The sequence below is a fragment of the Biomphalaria glabrata genome, chromosome 4, assembly GCF_947242115.1.
Source record: "Biomphalaria glabrata chromosome 4, xgBioGlab47.1, whole genome shotgun sequence".
Taxonomy (NCBI): Eukaryota; Metazoa; Mollusca; class Gastropoda; family Planorbidae; genus Biomphalaria; species Biomphalaria glabrata.
In genome coordinates this window covers 19,518,824-19,543,232 of record NC_074714.1, presented here as the reverse complement: position 1 = coordinate 19,543,232, position 24,409 = coordinate 19,518,824, and the positions used below count along the sequence as shown (strand labels likewise).

Sequence of the window (24,409 nt, the reverse complement as noted above, 5' to 3'; positions counted from 1 at the left end):
TTGGCAGAATTTAAGTCATTGGTTAATATGCATGACTATAAATGCATGACGCGTAGGACGTAATCATCTTCTTTTTTGAAGTAACGTCTGCATTATATAAGATAAGATAAACACAACAAACACGTAGGCCTACATCATAAATTAACATAAATACAAATAAATGTAACAGTTATAGTGTATTGGCTTAAGAAGACTCTAGCCTTCGAGTTTGAATTCAAATCGCACAACTTTTTTTTTTTTTTAATTTATAAAATGCATTTAAAAAAGCGATCCCGGTAACCACCACAAGATACCCCTTTCTCCGCGCCTCCCCCTGCCCAACTGGTTTCGACAAGTGTTAGGATCATAGCGCATTGAGAAAACTAAAAGCCTGCAATTGCGCTAAACAAAAACAACTAGACTAACAATAATAAATCTGTGCGATTATAACTATATTTTACCATTTGTTTTGTTTAATTTCTTTTTATTTTAAGTCATAAGTTACAGTTGAAACAGTAATTTAAAAAAAAAGGTTAGTTTTCACAAGACCAAAAGTAGACGTTGCACTAATTTGCTATATTATATGGATAATGAAATCGGATTTTTTTTATAGCGCTTTTTATAGTTTTGCCATTTTACGCATATGCCTATATGGGGCATAAAACCCACAGTGGCTTTTTCCTACAGAGATGATAAAAATTAGCATTATACAGAATTGTTTTATAGACCTAGATAGATATATTCATAATAAAGATGGTATATAATATAGACTATATAGATCTACATAGGATAGGATCCATTAGACGTGCAATGGGTTGAGTTGTAGATTGTATCTAACCATACCATCTAGAGATCTAGGTGGCAGCCGATTCCGGAAGTGTAAGTTTTTATCCAAAGAAGGATGTTAAGTAAATAAAAGAACTAAAGAAGATCATAAACAATCAATGACTGAATTGACTGAATGAACTGGAGCGAATCTAATATAACTCGAATGTAATAAAGTTATTCTAGATTAGTTAGACAATCTAGACCAGATTGTCATGACTAGTACTACATCTAGATCTACTCCCATCTAGCCCTAGATTAGATACTTTTATATATAATAATAATAGTGACGATAGTCTGTCTCTAACTAGATGAGATCTAGTAATACTCAAAATCAAATAGATCTAGTACTAGTACTACATACACAGTCAGTGTACTCAGACTCAGTGTTGAGTTGAATATACTATACTAATCAGTAGATCTAGTAATAGAGTCTAAATTTAATTCTAATAAATTCTATCTACTATAATCTAGATCTATTCTAGATCTAATAATAACTAATTAATAATTACTAGACTCTACATCTAGGTCTACTACAGTTGAGTTACTAGATCTACTGACTACTGCTCTAGACTCTTGACAATCTAGATGAGACTAAAAGGCAGTGAGTAGAGGAGAGGTCTAGTCTAGAATCTATATCTACTATAGTCTCTTGACCTAAAGTTTAACAGTTATAAAGACTGATTAGACTAGATCAGAGATCAGCGCCTGCGAACATAGCTAGAATTCTGGCTGAAAATTTCTGCAATTCCTCATACCATTCAGGGTAAGTAACTGTAAAATTTTGGCACAGCCAATTCTATATACTTCGCTTTCAACAAAGAATCTGACTGCTATTCTATCAGCTCTAATTGCACATTACCATCAGCAAATGAGAATGGAGATACAAACAACGAAAATTCTTGCTCGTATGAAACGAAGTCACGGAAACGGTCATTGAAAGCATCAAAAAAGGATTGTAGGTGTAAGACATATTTACCAAATGTTGAGAAGTGAACAAGAATTTCTCTTCATATTTGGTTTATCCACAGTCGTAACTTCGCTTGAAAGCACTTCACCTGATTACACGTTGTGACAATTTTGTCTTTACTTTTAAGTTTCAAATTCAAGTCTTGCAGGTGACCAGTGAGATCAGCTGTAAATGCCTAATCCCGAACCCATTCATCTGTTTGGAAATGTTCAACAAGTTCACCTTTCATATTTAGAAACAATACAATTTCCTCATGCAGTGCAAAAAATCTCTTCAATACTTTATGACAGGAGAGCCAGCGGACTTCTGTGTAGTAGGGAACACAATCAAAATCGTGTCCTATGTCATCCAGAAACATTAAAAATTGGCGATGATTTAAGCCACTTGCACGAATAAAATTGAGAGCGACTGAAACTGGTCTTATGACATGTTAGAACTGTAATTGCTGTGCGCAGAATGTTTCTTGGTGAATGATGCACTGAAAATGAGCAAATTTAAAATTAGCATCACCATCAGTGTCTTATTTTTGCAAGTGGCTTTGCGTCAAAATCATTTCATTTCATGGTTGGTGCGCCATCCGTTGTTTGACTAGAATTGTACTGCATTATCACCTCCTGTTATTTCTCATAAACGTCCTCGCTTGTTGTGGTGTTATGCATAGAACAGAGCTCAAGTAGTTCCTCATGTATCTCAAAATTCCTGTCACAGGCTCTTATGAATATAGCCAACTGTGCTACACCCGTTACATCAGTTGACTCATCAAGAGCCAATGAAAATAATTCAAAATCAACTATTTTGTTCTTTAATTGTTCACGCAATCTGACTTCTAGTTAAAGCTATTTCTTTGATTCTTTCACCTTTTCTGGACAAATTACTTCATCAGCTTTAACGACACACTCCTTCATAAAATCACATTTACTAAATGATTTGCTATGGCTTGCAATTAAGTTTGACAAAATGTAGCTTGCTTTCACTGCAGACTCACTCTCGTTGTTCAGTTTAACAAATACTATTTTTTAATTCAAGTAGCTTGTCATCTCTTATTTTCCAGCATAATAGTTTAACATTATTTTGGTAATTTTTTAGGTGGCCTAGCGGGCCTCGAACGCCGTGTTTGACATGCCTGTTCTAGACTCTTAAGTCTAAGATCTAATTATAATTCTAGATCTATATTAGAATTAGTCTATATTCTAGATCTAGATAGAGTCTAGATCAGTAGATGAGTAGATCATAAGATTGTAGATCTAATACTAATCTTATGACTAATGTAGTAATACACTAATTTACTGTGACTAATGAGATACACTAGTGACTAATGACGATGAGTCTAATCATAATGTGATTTATTGTAAATGTTATAATCTATACTATGTTTGTTTATTTGTAAAAAGTTTTACATGTTTTGGATGTTCTTTCAGAGTTGAAGATAGTTAACTTCCTAGTCCAAACCTCCCGCAGGACAACGGGGGATGGGAGCGGGCAGGGTTTGAACCCGGGACCATCGATAAATCCAAACGACAGTCCAGCGCGCACACCGCACTCCAGGCAGCCATCCAAGTAAGTAATACTAAGTATTACTACTAGATTGTAACTAGATTTCTAGATCTTAATGTAAGTTACCAGGCCAGGGTCTAGATATAGAAAAGATCTTAGATATAGATCTAAATTAATTATTGTTTTAAAATGTTACTTCAGAAGAGAAGTTGATGCTTGCTTGGACAATGCATTCTATTCTTCCATTTTTCACAAAACCCAGTATTATATGGAACAGCTTTCATCACAAAACACAATTCAATATATAACAGCATCCAACACTGTAAAGATGCGGTAAACACATTTACACTCTCTTAATTAAGACAATTCTATGCTTATTTTGACTTGAGCAAACTGTTCAGCATACTGGCAAATAGTAAGATTTGTCCAGGAAACTAGTTTAATGTTATTATTATCAATTGAAATGTTAAACTTTGCCTTTACAAGTAATAGTTATTCTCTAAAATGCCTACCTAAAGTAAGAAATTATAGAGAAGTCAATTCCTAATTTGTCTGAAATCATAGAACTTTCTATAGAATGTTGATTTCCTACTTTGTATACACACATACTAACATGCTAATTATGTTAGCTTATGCACCATTTTAAAATAATTTTAATAATGTTGCGTATTTAAATGGTAAATTTAAAAAAAGTTATTAAAAAGTTAATTTTTTAAGGGATTATACAAAAAAAAAAAACAGCTTCAAAATCTACTCACATATGTATTAAATGATTTAGAGGTATTTATTGGAATTAACCCAATAGCTCTTAATTCCGGTTAGGAGAAACCCTTCCTAGGCCCTAAGCAAAGAGGGTTAAGAAAATAGAACGATATGTCTAGTTAAAAAAAATATGTACTATTAATAATTTTAGAATATAAAAAAGCTTAAAAAATACTCATTTTCCCAGGTGGGGGCTTACACACTGGGGCTATGGAACTGTTTGTTTGAAAAAAATATTTAAGCAATAAAAATATTATTTTACTAGAAATAAAATCGTTAATCTCCACAATGATTTGTAATCATGCTTGCAATGAGACTAGAAGAAATCTTTTATTTAAAAAGTTTAAAGCAATTATATTGAATAGGGGTTTTAGAAACGTTTTTCAACGGTTTAGGTCAAAAACAAGAAAACGTTCCTGACTGCTGAAGGAGCTAATGGGTTAATGCTTAATTTGTGTTTGTATCTCTGCATTATCTAAACAAATGTTAATGAAAAAAGAATGTGAGCATTTGCCATGTTCCCAAAATCTATGATATTTTCATCTTTTTTTTTTTTTTAAATTTATTTTAATTAAATTTAATGGTTCAATATATATATGTCAATTTATTTTCTACCACTATCTCTAATTAGACTTACTAAAACAAGTGACACTCTTTGTCAAATTATATTATAAAAATATAAAATTTCATTTTTTTTCTCTCCAAGAACTAAAAACCATTCAATAAATGCTTAAAACAGAGTTTATCTTTGTTTTTAAAATGGATTAAAATGTTGTTGCCAGCTGTTATCAATTGTTTGTCAGAGTTCTTGGGCTCTAGTAAATAATGGGAGATCATCAAGGTAAACATTTTTCTATTTACTGTAAATAATGTTTATTTTAATTTAGAAACATGCTATAGTCTTGTGGTAATAGGCATATTAAAAAAAATCAACTTAAAACTAGAAGATGTCAATTGCTCATGACTTTAATAAACTATATTATATGCTGCTCATATCTAACATGTGAACACATTCTCGTGGACAGCTACAAATTTGAGTTAACAAAATCATGAAAATTGATTAACACAAGAAAAGTTCAGCCTCACTATCTTAGGAATCAGTAAATCAAGATGGACTGCATTTGGGCTGATGTGACTGACTTCAGGCAAGCTATTCTTATTCTCAGGACATGATCAGAAGGCTACACACAGTAGCCCTGATGCTGTCAAACAGGTACAGAGAGCACTTATTAGGTGGGTAGTGTATAAATCATGGATCATAACAGCCTTGTTGTACACAAAGAAGAAGAGGATAAACTTTGATATTATCCACTGCTACGCCCCAACAAATGACAATGAAGAGTTGAAGAAAGACAACTTTTACAACAGGTTGATTTCCATCTTACATGACAGACCTAAGAAGAATGTCCTCGTCATAATGAGCGCAAAAGTCAGCAGTGACAACAGAGGATATGAGGAGATCATGGGATAGCAGTGACAAGGGGGATGAATGATAATGGAGAGAGATTCACCTACCTGTACACCTCGAACAACTGAATAATAGGAGGAACTGTCTCCTTACACAGACACATACATAAGGCTACATGGGTATCACCAGACCTGTCCACAGTACACCCCTCACTACATCCATTTCATAGATTATAAGAAAGCATTTGACAGACAACAAAGACAGTATAGAGTGTCAGAAAAAATGCAAACATAAGAAAGAAGGGGATAACTTGCAGAATATGCATGGCAGACAGCTGAGAGATGCAAATTCCAAACAGGAGTGAGACAAGCCTTTCTACTCGCTGTTCCTGCTAGCCATAGATTAGTCATGATGACAGAAACAGACCAGAAGCGGAATGGTATACAGTGGACACCATGAAACAGCTAGATGATCTTGACATTATGGATGACCATGAACTTTTTCCCCACAACTGATGCAGGAAAAAATAAGCACCCTTGCAGACAATTCAACCAGACTGGGTCTAACCATAAATAGAAAAGAAAGAAGAGCAAGGTGCTCAAGTTTAAGTGCATCCTACAACACACCCATTACAGTACGAGGCAAAGCACTGGAAGATATGGAAAACTGAACCTATCCTGGCAGTATCATGGACAACCATGGAGGAACAGATGCAGATGTCAGAACATGCATTGGCAAAGCTGTTACAGCCTTCAATCACCTCTAGAACATTTGGGGATCCAGGAAATATGCACCACCACCAAGATCAGGCTCTTTATTACCATTGTTAAGCCATTACTACTTTAAGGAGAACCACCACCACCACATGAAAAAAAAATTGACGAAATATCTGCCTAAGGAAGATTCTGATGATCCGCTGGCTTGACAAGATATCAAATGAGTAACTTTGGCAAAGAACAAAGCAGCAGCTCATTGAGGTAGATGCTGGAGATGGATAGGTCACACTTTTCACAAGCCTTCATACATTAGAAAAGCCCTCATCTGGAACTCCTTTTGAAAGAGGAAGAAGGAATGGCACAGAAATACAAAGTGCCCTGATTTGGAAGCTGATGGTAAAGTTGAGGGGACAGCTGGAGAGACTTGCACAGAGATGACACGCCTGGAAGAAGCTAATTGGCCTTAGAAGGGACCACAGGCAGTGATAAGATGGGTTTGTGTGTGAGAATATAAAACATTGGTTTTGTAAGACACCCTAGAATATTGCTTTGAGTATATATCTAGCATGTCATTGTGCTGATCGCAACATGCCATGTAGCTCAAAGCCTATATGATCATTTACTACTATGATGGGAAACTTGCAGCATGGAATAATTACACTACTTCTTTGTAATGCTAATACTAAATTTCTAATTTTGTAGACCTAGTTCTAAGTTTCAAATAGAATTCACAATTAGCTTATTAGCTTGGACACTTTCTTGTATCTTTGAAAGTTTCAAAATACTGTGAGCCTCAAAATTGAAAGCTATCACCACTTTTTTTTCAACATTTTGTATTCATCCATTGTTTTAAGTGTATTAGAGTTTGTTGTGACAGCTATTTAACAAGTTCATTTTTTCCCCTCTCTTATTTATCCTTTTTATTTATTTTTATAATTTAATTTTTAAATCATTATTTATAATAATATAGCATTATAAACTTTGACTTTTTCAAGAAAATTTAGTTCACTTTTGATAATGAGGTTTTGATACTACTTACAATTCAACATCTGTAATTTTGTTTGTTTATTCAGTAGGGGAAGTGAAAACTGGATCTTCAACTACCAAACATCCACAGAATGGTAATTATAAATTTTTCCAAAATTTAAGATAAAAAAAAACATTTACAAAATTAGTAATAGTTAATTAATTGAAACTGATGTTGGGCTAAACATTCATTTATATTTTATTGTTCTATACTAGTTAAAAATAATTATAAAGTTTTTGAAATGTATCTCTTTGCTTAATATTCTTCATGTTTAATCATATGTGGCTGTAAAGTTTGCAAATATTTTGTTTAGACAACACTGGTCCAATTATTGAAGAGACGCAAGAGTCTGAAGAATACCAGCAAGATCTTCAGGTTGTCCTGGGAACAGCTTTTGGTGTCATTGCAGTAGTGGGCCTGATAGCGTTGGGTTTCTTGTTGTATCGGATCTACAAATCAAGACAAGCTGCTCTCTCTTGTAAGTTAGAAAATATTTATGCAAAGTACTGCATTAAACCAAGAACATTTTTACCAGTTTACTAACAAAGAACAGGATTTTTTTTTTCTTGTTTTTTTCTTTTAAGTTGACTGTCTTTTTGATAATTTTGATAAAGTTTTTGTAAAGCACTTGGTCTTTCATTGTCTCTCATCATCATCATCATCATCACTCCTTTGAGTTCCTCATGGAACATAGGGCCTCGACAAAAAGACATCACTTTCCACGGTCTCTTGCTAGTTTTTTTTATGGTTTCCCAGCTCTTCCTGGTCCTCTCGGCTTCTTCTAGTACACTGCGGTGCCATGTTCTTTTTGGTCTTCCTCTGCGTCTTGTTCCCTGGGGGTTCCACTCTAAGGCCTGCCTAGCTCTGTTGCTGGTATCTTTTCTAAGAGTGTGACCAATCCATCTCCACTTCCTCTCTAAGATCTGCACTTCTATATTTTTCTGTCCACTCATCTCCCACAGTTTGGTGTTTTCTACTTTGTCGTACCAGTGTATTTTTAGAATATTTCTCAGGCATCTTTTGATGAAGGTCTGTATTTTTTTTGTTGTCGCTTCAGTTGTTCTCCATGTTTCAGAACCATACATTAGGACAGCCTTGACATTAGAGTTAAAGATTCTCTCATAGTCTCATAGTCTCTATCTAATGGTTTGACTGTGTAGATGAAAGAAATATTAAAAACATTGAGTTGATTACAATAAAAAACATTTGTATCATCTTTACTTTTTTTTAAATACAGATCCACACAATGAAATATTGGACACATTTGAAAGGGACCCAACTGTAGGTGAGTTAATATAGTATCAAAACCATTCATCTTTAGAAAATCTTAGTATCAAAAACATTCATCTTTATATCAGTATGAAAGCCATTACCATTGGAAGATTTGTTGTGAAACTTAAGCCTATTGAAGAATGAAACAAAAAAGTTGACTTTCAAGTCTTATAGTTGTGACAAGTCAAAAACTCGCTGTCAGAGTCACTCAAATTTATCACAGCATTAATTATTATTTTTCCTTATTTATTTATTTTATTTTGATTATTTCACCATCCTACCCCTAAATTCTCCACCCGCCCCACCTTTTTCTCTCCAGGCTAGGCTTATTCCACCACCTTGGAGAAAACCAGGCCAGTCCTTTCATTTATCTGCCCTTGATTGGGGAAAGATAATCACACCATCTCCTTTGTCTTATCCGCCGGATGTCTGACTGACGGTCGCGGTTGACACCACCTTAAGGGGAATGCGAGTCAGTCTTTCTTTCTTCCCCCCTCTCTCCCACGATTCTCTTTGATCTTATCGGCAGGATGTCTGACAGCCGCAGTGGACACCACCTTGTGTGGAATGCAAGTCACTCCCCCCCCCCTTTCTCCTACGTCTCTCTTTGATCTAGGAGATTACTCGAGTCAAAGCGCCTCTCGACGCTCCCATCTTAAGGCTACTTCACCCACGTGCAAGATAATTCTTAGCCTAGGACATTTCCTGTGTCCGCCCGCACTTTCCAGGCTTATATAAAGTAAACCAACTCAAGCCAGACCCTTTTTCATTTCTCATTCGAGCTGAGCTATCGAGTCTGGACTATCTCATTTATTCTCTCTCCTAGAGGAATACCTGGTGGTAAGCCGAACTTAATCACAAGTTCCATCTTAATTACTCTGTGTATATTTCCATTGGATTTTATCATGTGTATTTTATTATTTCATTTATATTTAATTAGTGCATTGTGTATTTCTCACTGGCGTAAGTAGAAAACATGAACATGTCCTATGTATTTATTTGTTTATTGCATTACTCTATTAATGCTACGTTGCTCAATTGATAGTTGATGCAACTATGTATATATTTGTACACCTTATTTTATTTCCTTTATCTCGGTTGACAGCCTTGATAATTTCACTATCGCACTAATACTGCGCTTAGAAAGGAGATATGAGCTATCCCCCCTGTAATGAATTATCTCCCCTTTACTCATTTTACTCTAACGAGAGTTGCGCCCCTTGAACGGACACCCTCTCCATTCAAGCGCGCTCTATTGTTCTCGATCGACGGTCATATGTAAACATACCGTCAGGATCGCTGACACCGCCCAATTCACCCCCCCCCTTTTTTCTTTCTCTATCCACCTGTGTTGTTTATGTGAGATTATTATCTCCCCTTCTATGTACATTTTTATATTAGTATTTCCCCTTTTATGTACATTTATATAATGCTACTATCTGCCATCTATTTTCCAAATCCCATTTGTCATCATCTCCTCATTGTGCTCTAAAGCAGCAATTTCACCAATCTGACGATTGCACCTCAGTCGAGGGCATCGATAAGATGTATGAGAGACATGTCCTAACTTGTCTTTATTTATCCGCAGCCTCCCTCAGGTGTCTGCCTATTGCCTATTTATTTGCTATTTGCTGTTCAGTGTCTACTCGACGCCACTCAACTACTGCCTATGTGCTTAGTGCTATTCAGCGCTGCACCTACTGAGATCTACTCAACTCTACTACTTGGCGCTATCGGCATTGCCCGCCTATTCGACAGCCCACCTGTCATCTTATTAGGTGCGACGTCCCTATGGACTCAGGTCTGTGCGAGACGTCATAGCTACACCAACCCTCTGCAACTCACTGGACATATCCTGTCAACTACGCTGCCCACGGCAGATCAGCTCTGCCCGCAGTAACCTTGTGCCCACGGTAGCCGGCCACCCGCCCTACTGTGCCCACTACAGATATTAGATTTTGGGGATTGAGACTCCACAAGAACTATATCACCGGCGTCCCTCTATCCGCTAGAGCGCCACCTCCAGCTGCAGAACCTCAAGCCAGGACACAGCCAGCTGCGACATCAACAGGAATACCAGCTAAGTCAGAGGACAAAGTGACATACTCTTATTAGGTGCAAGAGTGATGATTAAACATAGAATATACTAGAGATAGATGCAAACCCTCCCCCTTTTTATCCTTATATGTATATTTATGTAAATAAATATTCTTTATTTTAACTTTTGTATCTATCTTTCATTGCTTCGTCTCGTTGCGTGTCTGCTCCCGATTCATATGCTGATAGGTTGGTGTGTGATAGTTTTAAAAATAATCATCCCCTAGACATAAAACGCGCCAAACACACATATTTCCCCACCTGTCACAATAGTCAATTAAAGTCAACTGCTTAAAGTTCTAAATGAATTGAGCTGAACATTTTCAATGGCTTACTTCCTGCACTGTGATTAATGGATTCATATCACCCATTTATATTTTACCAATTTACTACAAGAAATATTAAATCGTTTTGCTAATATTTAAAATTCTGTTCATAAAAATAATACATAAGTTTTTAATATTTTAAGTGTTATGAACAAGAACTATTTACTTGTCTTTCCTTATGCAGGAATTGAATGAGTTAATGCTAGATTTTTCAAGCTCTATATATTAATAGAAATTTTCTTTAGTTTGATATTCATTATAAGTTTTAAACAACTACTATTAATGACATTTCATTGAAATTAAACTCATTTTATAAAAATAACTTTAAATGGCTTAAAATGTCTTTTAAAAAACTCAAATACCCAACCAATTATTAAATCAAGGGTTGAATTGTAAATAAAAATAATAACATTTTATTTTAGTTTCTGATTTTAATTATTTTCTTTTTCTAATTGTTCAGAAATCAATGGGAAATCTCAGCCCTTGGTACTTCTGCTTTATGCCTATGACTGCTCCATACACCAGCAAGTTGTGATGGCCCTTGCTGGATTCCTCATGGAGGCATGTGGGATCACCGTGTCTGTAGATCTTATGGAAGAACAGGAAATTACAGACAAAGGAATTGATGATTGGCTGGTTGACCGCTTGCAGGATGCGGACTACATTATGGTCCTGTGCTCTTTAGGGGCTCGACTCCGCTGTTCTAAAAAAGGCGTCCGATTCAAGCCTGACTGCCACCAGTTATTGCCTGATTACTTTGCTGTTGCTGTGGATTATGTAGCTGAAAAGATGAGAGCAGAGAAGCAGAAGGGGCTCTCTGTGAACAAGTTTCTGACTGCTTATATGGACTACTCCACTCGTTCAGATATTCCCCCACAGCTTGAGACTGCTTCACAGTTCTGTTTAATGAAAGATATCCACAAACTTCATATGCATTTTAACACTCAAGGCCCAGATTCTGCGAAAGCTGATTCTGTATCCCAGTCTAGCACCTGTGAGAACCACTACCATGAAACAGAGACGGGAGCTGTTTTAAAGGCAATACTTGAGCAGGCCAAAGCATTTTTCAAAGAAAATCCATCTTGGATGGATGATCGCTTGGAGCCAGAAAGATGTCCTAGCTTTTTTCTTCGAGGTAAAAACAGAAAGCGCAGAAGAAATTCTATGGAACAGCCTCTGTTAGCATTAACAGAGACTCCTCCTTTAATGCATACCACAGATAAAAGCTTCAATAATGTGGATATAGGAGATAATCATCCATTAAAATCTGAGCATGTAAGTCAGCAAGATGATCAGTACACACATGACAAAGAAAGGAGTGTAAAAGTCAGTAACACTCTTCCACGTGCACAAATGTTTGTACGAAATGAAAATGATCAAACCTTGCTTTATAATTCAGTTGTTTATCAGAACCGCCAGAACTCTCTGCCGTCTTCCTTAGCAAGCAGCTGCCTGACTGTGCTACCTGCTCGACATGCCATGTCAAAAAGTATGGACAGCTTTGCTATGGACAATAGCCTACACCCTGATGGGCTTCCATGCCTTTTCTGCAACAGTGCTCACATGGAAGCCAGGGCAGAGTGCAGACTCATGGGACAGTATAGACATGCTAATCGAAGGCACACATCTGCTGGTTATTTAAATGAAAATCATTTAACATCCCAGATCAATGGCACATTTCTGGGGCCTGGTAGGTCCCAAACTACTGTACTGCATGCTGAGGTGCACCAGGAGTGGGGACAGTCAAACAAAGGAACTCCTGATAAAAAGTCCTCTACTTTTGCTGGTGACCCCAGGTCCTGGAGCTCAGACCTTGACTTTTCAGGGGAGGTCACCCCATTTCTATCTCTCCCACCACATTATCCGCCACCCTCTATTCACAATGTGGATGGCATTACAGAGTGGAAGCAGGGAATGCAAAGATGGGGTTCAGGTCATGAAGTTATTGGCCTGCAAAGTCTTAATAATAATTCACATCATCGAGAGTGTCACCGAACTCTTTCAGACTCCTCTGTGTCCACTGATGACTCCTGCTCTATGTCGGATGGAGACTCCCTTGAAAGAGACATCAGATCCATACACAACATCTCTTCTTTCAGGGATTTCATCAGTCCCTCTTCTATCACCAATAGTGCTTGCCTCTGCCAATTGGCCCCAAACCATTCACCACTATGTTCAGTGCTGGCGAATGGTATTTCAAAACCCATACATAGCAAAACTAGTAGCACTTTGTTTGCAAGAAGTTACTGCTAATTAGCATGCAAGAGAGAAGTAGATAAAAACATGTCATGTCTCAGGAAGACAATACTTCATCCAGCTACAGCATAGATTTTTTTTCACTGTGTACTTATCATAGTGCCTTTTGTTTTGTAAAAAAAATAATTTATAATAATTGCCAGAGATATATTGCAGGATTATTTTATAAGACAAACTTTATTTTTAAAATGTTTGTTTCAAGAGGGATGCCAAACACAACTAATGGAGAAAATGCCAAAAATAATAACATAGTTGTTCTTTGTGTATGTACTTGAGTGAGAAACAGTTTTCAGTGATTCAAAACTGAGTTGGTTAAGACACTAATTACAGTAATTTAATATAGCTTGTAATATCTAAAAATATTAAATTCACCTACAGACTCTGTTCTGGGGGATTCCCCTCTGTTGGGTCCTTGTCCTTCCAGCCAACTTTGCTTCTTGATTTTTTTTTTTTTACATATCAAACTCCCATCTATTTAAGGTTTCACATCCAATAATCCTCACAATCTATATCTTTCTTTGGAGTATATAAACACAGTCAAGATATATTTTTTGGCTAATAGAGTTCTGGTTTGTAAATTTCAATGTATTTTGTAAAACAAAACTACTTGGTATATATTTAAACAAGTTGGCTTTGCATAGATCAAAATGGCTTTTTTTTTATATCAACATATTAACTTGTGATAATGTTCTGGACAATGACTTTATAGAATATATAACTAAATGTCAGCTGTTTTTTTTTCTTTGCATAGACAGCTCATTGTTTAGTTTAGTGATACAGTACAACTCCAGTTCATCTAAACTTTACTTATGTTCTTTTTGACACATTTAAAAAAATATTTACAAAAGATTTTGTTATTTTTATTGTGATCAATTTTCCTCTTGGTTTTGCCTTTTTGTTTTTAATGTATTAATTATACATTTGGCAAGCAACATTTCTTTTTCTCTTTATATGTGACATCATATAAATGTATGGGCCCTAAGGAATTCAAATGAACAATTTTGTAATAGAGACTTCATACCAAGATTTGACAATTTTAAATGGAAAAAAAAGGAGGGGGAAATTATCCTAATAGATAAAAGAGACATTATCCCAATTGGTAAATGAGAGATTATCCCGATAGGTAAATGATAGATATATATATACAAATAATTAAAGCTTTTGTATAACCAGTGTTGATGGTTGTATGACATAAAACAGTTGAATTACTCAAATAGAAAGTATGAAAAGAAAACTCAATGATGATGGTTGTGTACTATATAGCTCCTCCTTCGTGGTCAAAGATGAGCCTTGGCCACTTTTCTTGCTTCAAATCTTGAGACTCCGAGACTCACAGCTTCATGCCATGAGGAGCGATTGAGAGCTAGTGCTTCCCAGCCGTGAATGTCGATATCGCATTTCTTGAAGGAGCTCTTGAGAGTGTCTTTGTAGCGCTTGTATTGGCCTCCCTGGGAGCGCTTTCCTGTACACAACTTCCCAAACAGAAGTCGTTTGGGAAGGCGATTGTCTGGCATGTGGACTACATGTCCCGCCCATCGAAGTTGGGACCTTTTTACTGTCACATTGATACTGTACATGTTAGACAGCTTTAATATTTCTGTGTCTGGTATGTGGTCGGACCAACGCACCTTATGGATACTCCTTAGACAGCGTAGGTGGAAGGAGTTAAGCTTTTTTTTGGTGTGGCGGGAATATAGGGTCCTGGACTCTGATGCATATAGGAGTGACGGAAGAACTACAGCACTGTAAACTTTCAGTTTTGTGGATATGCTGAGTCCTCTCCATTGACACACTTGTTCTTGAAGTCTGCCAAAAGCAGCATTGGCACGAGCAACATGAAGTCAACCTCATCATCTAGGTTGGTGTTTGCTGATATGGTGCTTCCCAGATAGACAAACATTTTTAAATTTCTAGCCATCTATGAGAATGTCTGGTTCTGTGACAGATTTATTTGGAGGAGGTCGCAGCACTTCTGTCTTTTTTACATTTATGGTGAGGCCAAGATTTTTGCAGGCATTAGCAAAGAGGGACAGGCTCTTTTGAAGGTCTTCTTTGTTTGTGGCATTTAGGGCACAGTCATCTGCGAATAGCAGGTCTCTGATGCAGTTGTAGTTTACCTTGGTCCTTGCCAGAGTCTTTGAGCTTTGAATAAACTTGCATCGGTGCGATATCATATGCCAACTCTAATGCTTTCTGTGCGAAAGGCATCTTTCAGCATGGCGGTGAACATTATGCTGAAAAGCGTTGGAGCCAGCACACAGCCCTGCTTCATGCCATTTGAGACAGGAAAAGGTTTGGAGTAGTCTCCGTTGTCTTGGACTCTTTGCTTACATGTTATCATGGAATTGGCACAGCATTGCTATGAATTGATCCGGGCAGCCAAATTTGGACATGATTTGCCAAAGACCTTCATGACTGACATTATCAAAAGCTTTAGTCTAATCTATGAATGCAGTATAGAGATTTGAATTTTGCTCTTGACATTTCTCTTGGAGTTGGCGGACTGCAAAGATCATGTCAACCATGCCTCTACCCTGCCTAAAGCCGCATTAACTCTCCAGAAGTTGGCCACTTTCTAGGTGGTGTTGTAGTCTGTTTAGTAGCACCGTAGCCAGAATCTTGCCAGCAATGCATAGGAGGGATATGCCGTGATGGTTATCGCATAACTGTCTATTTCCCTTTCTCTTGTAGAGGTGAATCATGGAGGCGTCTTTGAACTGCTGTGGTTGTTTCTTTTGTTCCCACATTATCTGGTATATTTCTGTTAGTTTAGCTGTCAGCTCTGAACTGCCAATTGAGTATATTTCAGCAGGGATTGAGTCTAGTCCCGGTGCCTTACCAGTTGAGAGGTTAGATATTGCAGTCATTACTTCATTGAGCTGGGGAGGGTCAGCAAGTGAATGGTTTATTGGGTCTTGTTACAGGTGTGCAATGGCTTCGGCGCTAATGCTTGATAAATAGTTAAGGATGGTACTGAAGTGTTCAGCCCAACAAACAAGTATATCCTCCTTGTCTGTGAGAAGTTTGTTTCCATCAGCACTGAATATGGGAGATGAGCCATTTTGCTAAGGACCATAAAAAGCTTGGATTGAATTGAAAAATATTTTTGCATTTTTACTGTCAGCATAGGACTGGATTTCTTCTGCTTTTTTGTTATACCATGACTCCTTCATGAGTCTCAGTTTCCGCTGGACCTCTCCTTTGGCATTAGTGTAGCATTCTTTGCGTTGGGGGCAAGCTGGATTACACAGGCCTTAAAGCAATGTTGCTTATGTGTGTTAAAAGCTGTTCAATTTGCACATTGTTTTCGTCAAACCAATCTTGGTGCTTGCGTTTTGGCTGACCGAGGACGCTGCTAGCCAAAGAGTACACAGAATCTTTCAGTTTATTTCAGCTGTTTTCCACATCCTTCCTTGATCATGCAGGGTTTTAATTTCACTTTCTAGTTTGTTGATGAGCTCTTGCTTGATATATGGGTTTGTGAGCTTACCAACATCTAGGCGCTTTGCATGCTTGCATCTTGGGGCCGTCTAGGTGGTTTGATGCATATGTTTAGCTTAGATAAGATTAGGCGATGATCAGTCCAACAGTCAGCTCCACATAATGCTTTGGTGACTTTGACGTCTCCGAAGTCACCAAAGCATTGTGCGGTTGTGTAGTAGTTAGGTTATGTAAAATAAGTCTAGTGGCAGAAGTAAAGATTAATTAGTGAAAATTGCATTATTGATTTATAATTAACTTAAGCATAATATGGGCTTTTGAGAATATATTCCTGCCCTTTAATACTCCTCATCATGTTGGGTATAAGTATGTCTGTCCAGGATGCCAGTCTAATGCTGTCAATTCCAGCTTACAAGGACCTAGATATTTAGAAAAAATAAAGTTTTCTATCAACTTTTTTGAAAAGTTTCTTGCCATTCATACTCCTCATCAACCTGCCCACATGCTACAAATACAAATCCTAATATTTTCAATTTAATTGTGAACATAATTAATAATATTTTGTGTCTAAATAGTTTCATTTTTGTATTAAACAAAATTTCAATACTAAAATTCTTTATTAGCTCAACAATGGCTCTAGTTGTTTTCTTTACAAATAATTTCCTTCTGTCAAACATTGAGACTCACTTGTTTTCAAAAAACAAGCACTAGGTAGTTTTTGAACCAAGACTAGGTCTTCTTGTACTTCTGTTCCATCATTTGTTGTTAAGGCTCGGTATGCTTCATGTTTCATTTATTGGCATTCACCTATCCCTTAGGTTGTTGGGCACCACACAAGATTTATCAACCGTCTTTCTCCATTCCTCTCTGTCCTTTGCCTTAAATAGAACCTCTTTCAATGGCAGGCATGTCCATTCTTTCATGTTGTCTTCCCATTATACTATCTTCAACTCTGAAGGAACATCCGAAACATGTAAAACATTTTACAAACAAACATTTTATTCTCTCTATCTGCCTCTTCTTCTTTTTCCTGGTACTGTTCCCTGAAGGAAGGTCTTTGTGAGTCCTGAAGACTTTGTAATATGGCCAAAGAGTTTTAGTTTCTGTTTTTTTTACAATAGTTAGTAGGTCTGTGGGGTCCAATTGTTGTACTAACCCTTAATCTTTTGATTTGTGATGAGGTCTTTAATTGTGATACCTAGGATCCTTCTGTAGCATCTCAATTCAATTGCTATAATCCTCCTGTCTAGCTCTGAAGAGCTATATTTAATTATCAGGTGACCAAAAAAAAAAAAAGAAATTTATATACTGTGTTATTAAAAATTTCTTTCAAACATCACTCTTTTTGCCCTTCAAAGCAAACTTCAAAAAAATAATTTTCTAGCAATTTTCAACAAATTATAGTCTAGCATTAGTTAGAAAGTTATAGATTTTCTTTGAATATTTTTTTTCTCTTTGGGCTAAATAGATTTTATAATCTGCCTAGATTTATTCATTTTTAAAATCAAAACTACAATACTTATCAAACCTTAATAGTATGCTATAAATAAGATTGAAAGTTTGTTACACATCTGTAACCTGGCAACAAGATGATGTAGAAATCTGGGGGATGGTATATTTAGTTACATGCATATTCTTGAGATTTCAATCACTTTCTTAATAATGAAAGCAAATTTCAAAGAGATTAATAGTGTGAATTAATTCATTTTTCTTAACAATGAAAGCAAATTTAAAATAGTTTGTGTGAAATTTGTATTAAATATTTCTTCAATTTAAAAAAAAAGAAATTGTTATGGAGCCTTCTTAAATAATGTCATATAGACACTACTTCAAGAAATATGTGACAAAAATGTTTTTTTTTTTTAGATTTATGTAAAGATATTCCATACAATTATGCAAAGGTATTCTTCAATATAAATTAATCAAAACTCAGCCTGACTCATTTGACTTTTTTTTTTTTTGCTATATTCCTTGGGAAACTCTCATGTTGACATCCTCTTGAATGCTACTTATAGTTGTATTTGTTAGTTTTTTTGTTCTTGTTTACACAAAAAAATAATTATCTTATGAGTGATAGATTGATAAGTCATACAGTTGTATTATAACTTGAAATATAAATTTCCCTTTTACTGATTTAAAAAAACAACTTTAACAGTATACATATTTTACACGATTGTGAATATTTTACTTTCAGATGATTTTTGTAGTGTGAACATTTCGAGTATAGTGTATTACATATTCTAAAGTCATGGTTTAAATTATGTTGTTTTTCTTCTAATGCCTAATTTCTTACATTCATGTCATGAACATTTTTCTTATTTTTCTTTTGTAAATGGAAACAGGAAACTGTTTGATTTTAAACAATTCCTTTGCTTCATATTTCTGATAATGTTCATTGTTGTTGATCCATAAATTGAGCTAATCAAAATGTTGCCATGTTAGTATTCCATTTTTTTTTTAAATTTTTATTTGTTATTTACATGCTAGCTTGTGTCCCTTTACTAAGTAGAAGTTTCTTAAACAGAGTTTCACTTCAGTTTAAAACACAAATCTGATGGATCCTAAACAATGTTACTTGAAGAGTAACATTGGTTTAAAGCAGTGTTGTATTTTAAAATAACTATATAATTGACAATATTAAACATTTAGTTACCTTTGCCAAAAGATATTAAATGATTATTAATAATGACTATAGCTTGTACATTTTAACAAATCACTTTTTCTTTTATTCCATCATTTCCATCAGTTTCTCTGGCTTCATATGCTCACTGATTAGGACAAAATAAAGCAAATTCTGACTGCTATATATGAATAAAAACATTGTTTTATCCAAGGGCAAAAAATAAATGTCATAAATTGTCATGGTGGACATTCTTTATTGCCACATCTTCCTGGACTACTGCAGATATAGTTTTCTGACCACTAAAATGTCCAATAAATCTTTGTCTGCTCTCTCGTCCCAAAAATAAATATTCCAAGTTTGTTATGCCGCAATTTTTTTCATTAAAAGTGGACAGTTCTCTTAAGTTACTAGCTCACTTCCAAAACTCTTTATTTTTATTTCTAAACAATGGGTGTGACTGTCTTGTATATTTATCTGCATCATTATGCATTATTAGGTGCTTCTTACACTTATAAAACAAGATTGGAGTTCAGCTGGTTGAAAACAAAAATTGCTTTAAGAAGAACTTGTGTCTTGCTTTAGGAATGTTTGTGACTTAAACATTTGATTTTTTTTTTAAATATTAATCAGCTAGCAGTAATGGTTAACAAATATCTTTATTTTTGTAATGGAACAATGTATTTATGCCTTATGCTCATATTGTAAAAACATAATACTTTTGGCTGTGACCTATATGTATATATAATAGATTTTTTTTATGCCATGTTATATCATTTACTTACATGGACAATGTTCTGGTAAAATTGTCAAAAAATTAGTTACACTAGCTGTTGTTATTATGACAGTGTATCCTGCATATACTTGTATATTTGTATAAATTGAATTGTAAATGTCACTTGCTCCAAATTGTGCTCTTGATTATTGAAAATAAAATAAATTTTCTTTCATTTTGTTTGATGCATTGTTATTTGTCTTGTTTTTTTTAGTATATCATTAAAAATGTCATTTTAAAATTGTTTACACTTTTTACTGTAAATTTTAATATTAAACAGAAAGAAACACTTAGCTAAATCATGTATTGATTTAATTTTATTAAAAAATAACACATCCTTAACTATCTGGAAACAAAAGTTTTCATGACAAAATATTTGTGGATTACATATATTTTTAAAATAATATAATAATAGTCATTTTTTCAATAATTTCAAACAAAATTTTGTTTTCTTAGTATTTAATAGAATATTACATACAAATATCCAATGAAAAAAAATTACTTTGAAGTATTATTTTTATAGCTTGGTAAGGTTAGTGCTTAATAATAGCAGATATAAAATATCTCATATTTTAATAGTATTTCTTTTTTTGGAAAAAACTGGTTATACATTTTTTGAAACAAATGTCCAGAATTAGAATTAAAAATTGATGTGTACAATGATATGGAATGCCTTACATCTTAAATGTACAATTTAATATAGAATTTCTTATAATTTAAATGATTCTAGAATGCATAAAGCAAACATAATACAACATTTTGGATTAAGGATTTTTAACATCCTTTTTCAACATGTCATGTTAAAAAACATCAAAAAATTAAATAATTTCATAAAAGTACTCGCGCAAGACTAAAGTACAATTACATAAACTAAATAGAAAGTTGTAGGATACTAAAAGTAAATTATGTAATGATGGCCTACAGATCTGTGCAGAGGTTCACCAAGCTGTTTTTGAGCCATAAGTGACATAATGTGTTTCTTTTTTTTTTTTTTTTTTTTAAAAAAAAAAAAAAGCTTGATTTCTTGATACATTCATAACTAGTTGAAACTTCAAATTTTAAAAATACAAATTTGTTAGAAATAACTTAGAAATGGGTTTTTTGATGCAGATATTGAAAAAAAATGAAATTACTAACTGAATAATCAAGTAATTAATTAATTGTAAAATCACATTCTTATTTTACCTGGATTTTATTCTTTCTCTTATATTTCAAATAATTTAAATTATATTATGGAAAAAAATATTACTCAATATAACATATCTCCCACTTCTATAATCATATAATTCCATAGGCCTTCATCATATCAATAGAATCTTTGCTATAAAGATAATGCTGATGAGGCAGATGCTGATACAAACATCTGTCAAGAAAATGCATTTAATCATTACTAAGTTGTGCTAATCAAAAAAATCTCTTAACATTTCATAATATGTATTAGCATTTATAACAAAAACAATCTCTTGCAGGGGAGTTTTGATTGTTTATTTCTGAGAGGTGTGAGAACAGAAAATATCTTAAAGAGTTATTGAATATCAAAAGTCAGATGATTTGATGAGTATTATGAGGATTTTGTGTGTGTGTGTGAGAAATTATTCTTCCAAAGTTGAATAACATTAAACTAAATGTGCAGATAAATTTCCTAGACAGACTGGCAGTAGTAGAATTAAGAGCAACACTTTATTTTAATGTCCAGACCAATATCCCATTTAAAATAAAAAAGAACTCGTTTAAAAAGTTAACAATGAGGAGACCACCGACTAACAATGAAAGAAACATAATTTTCCTAAGTATAACAACAGGGCTTAAAATTATTTAAATATACATGGTTAGCTAAAATATACTGCAATACTATCAATCCTGTTTTTTGGAATAACTTTTGTCACTAATTTACTGGCAAATTCAATATGTTCAAATGACAATTCAATAGATTGAAAGTGCACAACAGATTGAATGTTATTTATACTAGAGTTAACTCTTTCAGTGTGAATTATTTTGATCAAAACAATTGGGTTTTCCTAAACAAAAATCTTCTGGGTGGTTAGAGTTACTAAAACTATTATAGCTTTTTTATTTTATTATATAATTTAACATTTGATTTTATTTTAATAGAAAACTAGTCTCCACCAGTTACTCACTGAGAGTAACTTCACACTGAAAGAGTTAATGAAAGCTGTTAGCTCAGACATTTGATCATTTAGTTTGTTTGCTACAGAGGAAAGAATGTCTCCTCCAGTATGACAAGTTCATTCCTTGGTTACTTTTGTAGATGATCAGGGACTAGAGGAAGGTGTCCTGGCTTAACGAAAGAGAAAAAAAAAAAGATTTCAAATGTGGAGTTTCAGTAGAAAAACTTTAAAGGTCTTTAGGGCGGCTTTATTAGAATTCATGTTTCTGTATGGTGTCTGTGTGAGCAGAACAATGACAAACCATTTAACATCAGATGATTAACACTAATTATTTTAAACACGGTGGGCTCATGGTTCCCAAGTCAAGGTTTAAATAACTGTGTAATTATACCTGTCTCTTGTCTTCAGATCAGCAGTCTGTGCAATCAACTAGATTCAAAAATAGGGATACTATTTTCTTTCTTCATTGATCATTCTTGATTATTTTCTAGTAACATGATAAAAGTGAGAGACATATATTCCACACAAAAATATCTCCTCCTTAGGGATTTGTAAACAAAAATGTACTAATATCTGGTTTGATAATAAAAGTTTGTAAAAAGTAATTCAGAGACTATTCCAAATTTATAACATCACAAAAACAATGTAAGTAAAAAATTGGGAAATAATTTGACAACTGATAACATTTACTGTAGAGTTTGGCTTAACATGGATCATAATAAAGCTGCAAATAAAATATTTACAAAGGTGTAACAAAGTTATTCAGTTTTGTGAACACACATATTTTTAAACTTGTTCCACTCTTCTCAAGACTTTGCATATCCTTCCATCATGGCTGTACTTGTCTCATCTCCAAAGACAGAGTCATCCTCATCATATCTGTGTTTTCTAGAACAGCAACAGAGCAAAGCTTTCACACTCTGTCTTAGTCTTGGCATTATCATCCATAATATGGGATTTACACCTACACACACAAATTACAATAGTTTATTTTACAGTGATAATTTCAATATTTTAATGAAACAAGTTTCAAGGGTTCACAAAAAAAAAATATTATTACAGCAGATTCCTCTCTGATGAATATGATGAAATAATTAGAAAGGCTGCACGCACATTCATTAAAAAAATGCTGAAAGGTGCATCAAATGGTTCAGAATTAAAATAATGCTGGACATATATCAGATGGAGTAGCATCCATTTCTGTATCCAACAGTTTACGAGGGTGTAGTGAAGCAAGACTCACTAACACATTGACTAATGTTTTAGTCTATGGTTAATGTAAAAAAAAAGGTCTGTTAAAGTATTCCAACTCAACGCCATCAAGTAAGCATGTAATGTAATCATGTAATGATCTACCTGACAACATAAAGTACGATACATTTTGATGGCTGGTCACTAAAATGACCACAATCCATCCATCATAAAATGGTGTTCACTTATTGCTTTCTCTAGAAACTAGAGATGGGAATCGAACCCAACTTTTAAAGTTCGGGTTCGGTTCGGTCAGATTTAAGTTCGGGTTCGGTTCGATGACGAGTATAGTTTGGGTTTGGTTCGGTTAGGTCCAAAGTTCGGGTTCGGCTCGGTTCGATGGTATGAAATTATGTAATAGCGAAATTAAGTTATTAGGCTTAATGAAATGTAGCCTATTAGATAAAACACTTTCATTTGATTTTTTCATAAAACAAATACTTTGCAACATATAATAGGCCTATGGGCAATACTCATTCCAAAATAATGTTGCCTACATAAATTTCAAGGGTTGTAAAAAATGTCTTAATGAGTCAGTGTCTCACACCTATATATAGTTGGCCTATGGTCAGTTGTTTTTTTTTCCGAAATAATGTTGGCTTCATAAATTGTAAGCATTGTAAAAGTTTCTTCATGGAGATAGAATTGAAGATGCTGCAGGTTCTCGCTCAAGTCGGCAAGGGGTTTAATTCCGGGCGGGACGCGGCGCTAAGCGTATTCTAAACTTTATCTCATAGTAAGAAGAGAGAATTTTTAAAAAGCTTATATTTATGTTTTCTTACAGAACGCACTAGTCATCTTATTTTTTTAAAAAAGTCGAGGGCCATATTAAATCTAGTAATAAAGAAGCAGCCCTGACCAATAGTATTATGTGAGGGACATTCTAGGTAGGCCTACATATTGCACACGTACTTCTGTAATGGGCCTGATCTTTTACAAAAATATTCTTCTTGTTAAGACGTCTCTGTCTCGAACTTTTTTCCCTACATAAGTCGTCACTATAATGAATAGTTGAGACGGAAGAAATTCGACTATTATAAGACAAAAAATCCAGAAGAATC

The 24,409-nt window shown here is 34.6% G+C and overlaps 2 protein-coding genes across 14 annotated transcripts in view; one reads left to right on the top strand and one right to left on the bottom strand.

The window, feature by feature from the left end:
- The first annotated feature begins 844 nt into the window (after positions 1-844).
- On the top strand, positions 845-19,808 carry LOC106073856 (uncharacterized). Of its 6 annotated transcripts, none has more exons than XM_056025391.1 (8): positions 845-972; positions 1,333-1,570; positions 3,193-3,331; positions 4,737-4,871; positions 7,228-7,275; positions 7,495-7,659; positions 8,419-8,466; positions 11,337-19,808. In XM_056025391.1, exons 4-8 carry the CDS (start codon positions 4,856-4,858, stop codon positions 13,127-13,129), a joined length of 2,070 nt encoding a protein of 689 aa, XP_055881366.1. In that variant the 5' UTR covers positions 845-972; positions 1,333-1,570; positions 3,193-3,331; positions 4,737-4,855; the 3' UTR covers positions 13,130-19,808. The 6 variants fall into 6 exon arrangements, with proteins under 6 accessions (XP_055881366.1, XP_013089964.2, XP_013089965.2 ...); XM_013234510.2 differs by having other exon boundaries at positions 3,193-3,601; XM_056025393.1 differs by having other exon boundaries at positions 849-972; positions 1,453-1,570.
- A 1,129-nt stretch (positions 19,809-20,937) lies between these two features.
- LOC106073855 (beta-1 adrenergic receptor-like) overlaps positions 20,938-24,409 on the bottom strand; it is a 74,089-nt gene continuing 70,617 nt past the window's right edge. For all 8 annotated transcript variants that reach the window (XM_056025402.1, XM_056025399.1, XM_056025396.1 and 5 more), the window contains one exon: positions 20,938-23,061. In XM_056025402.1, coding sequence (XP_055881377.1) covers positions 22,904-23,061 — 158 coding nt within the window. In that variant the 3' untranslated portion in view covers positions 20,938-22,903. The remainder of the gene's footprint in view (positions 23,062-24,409) is intronic.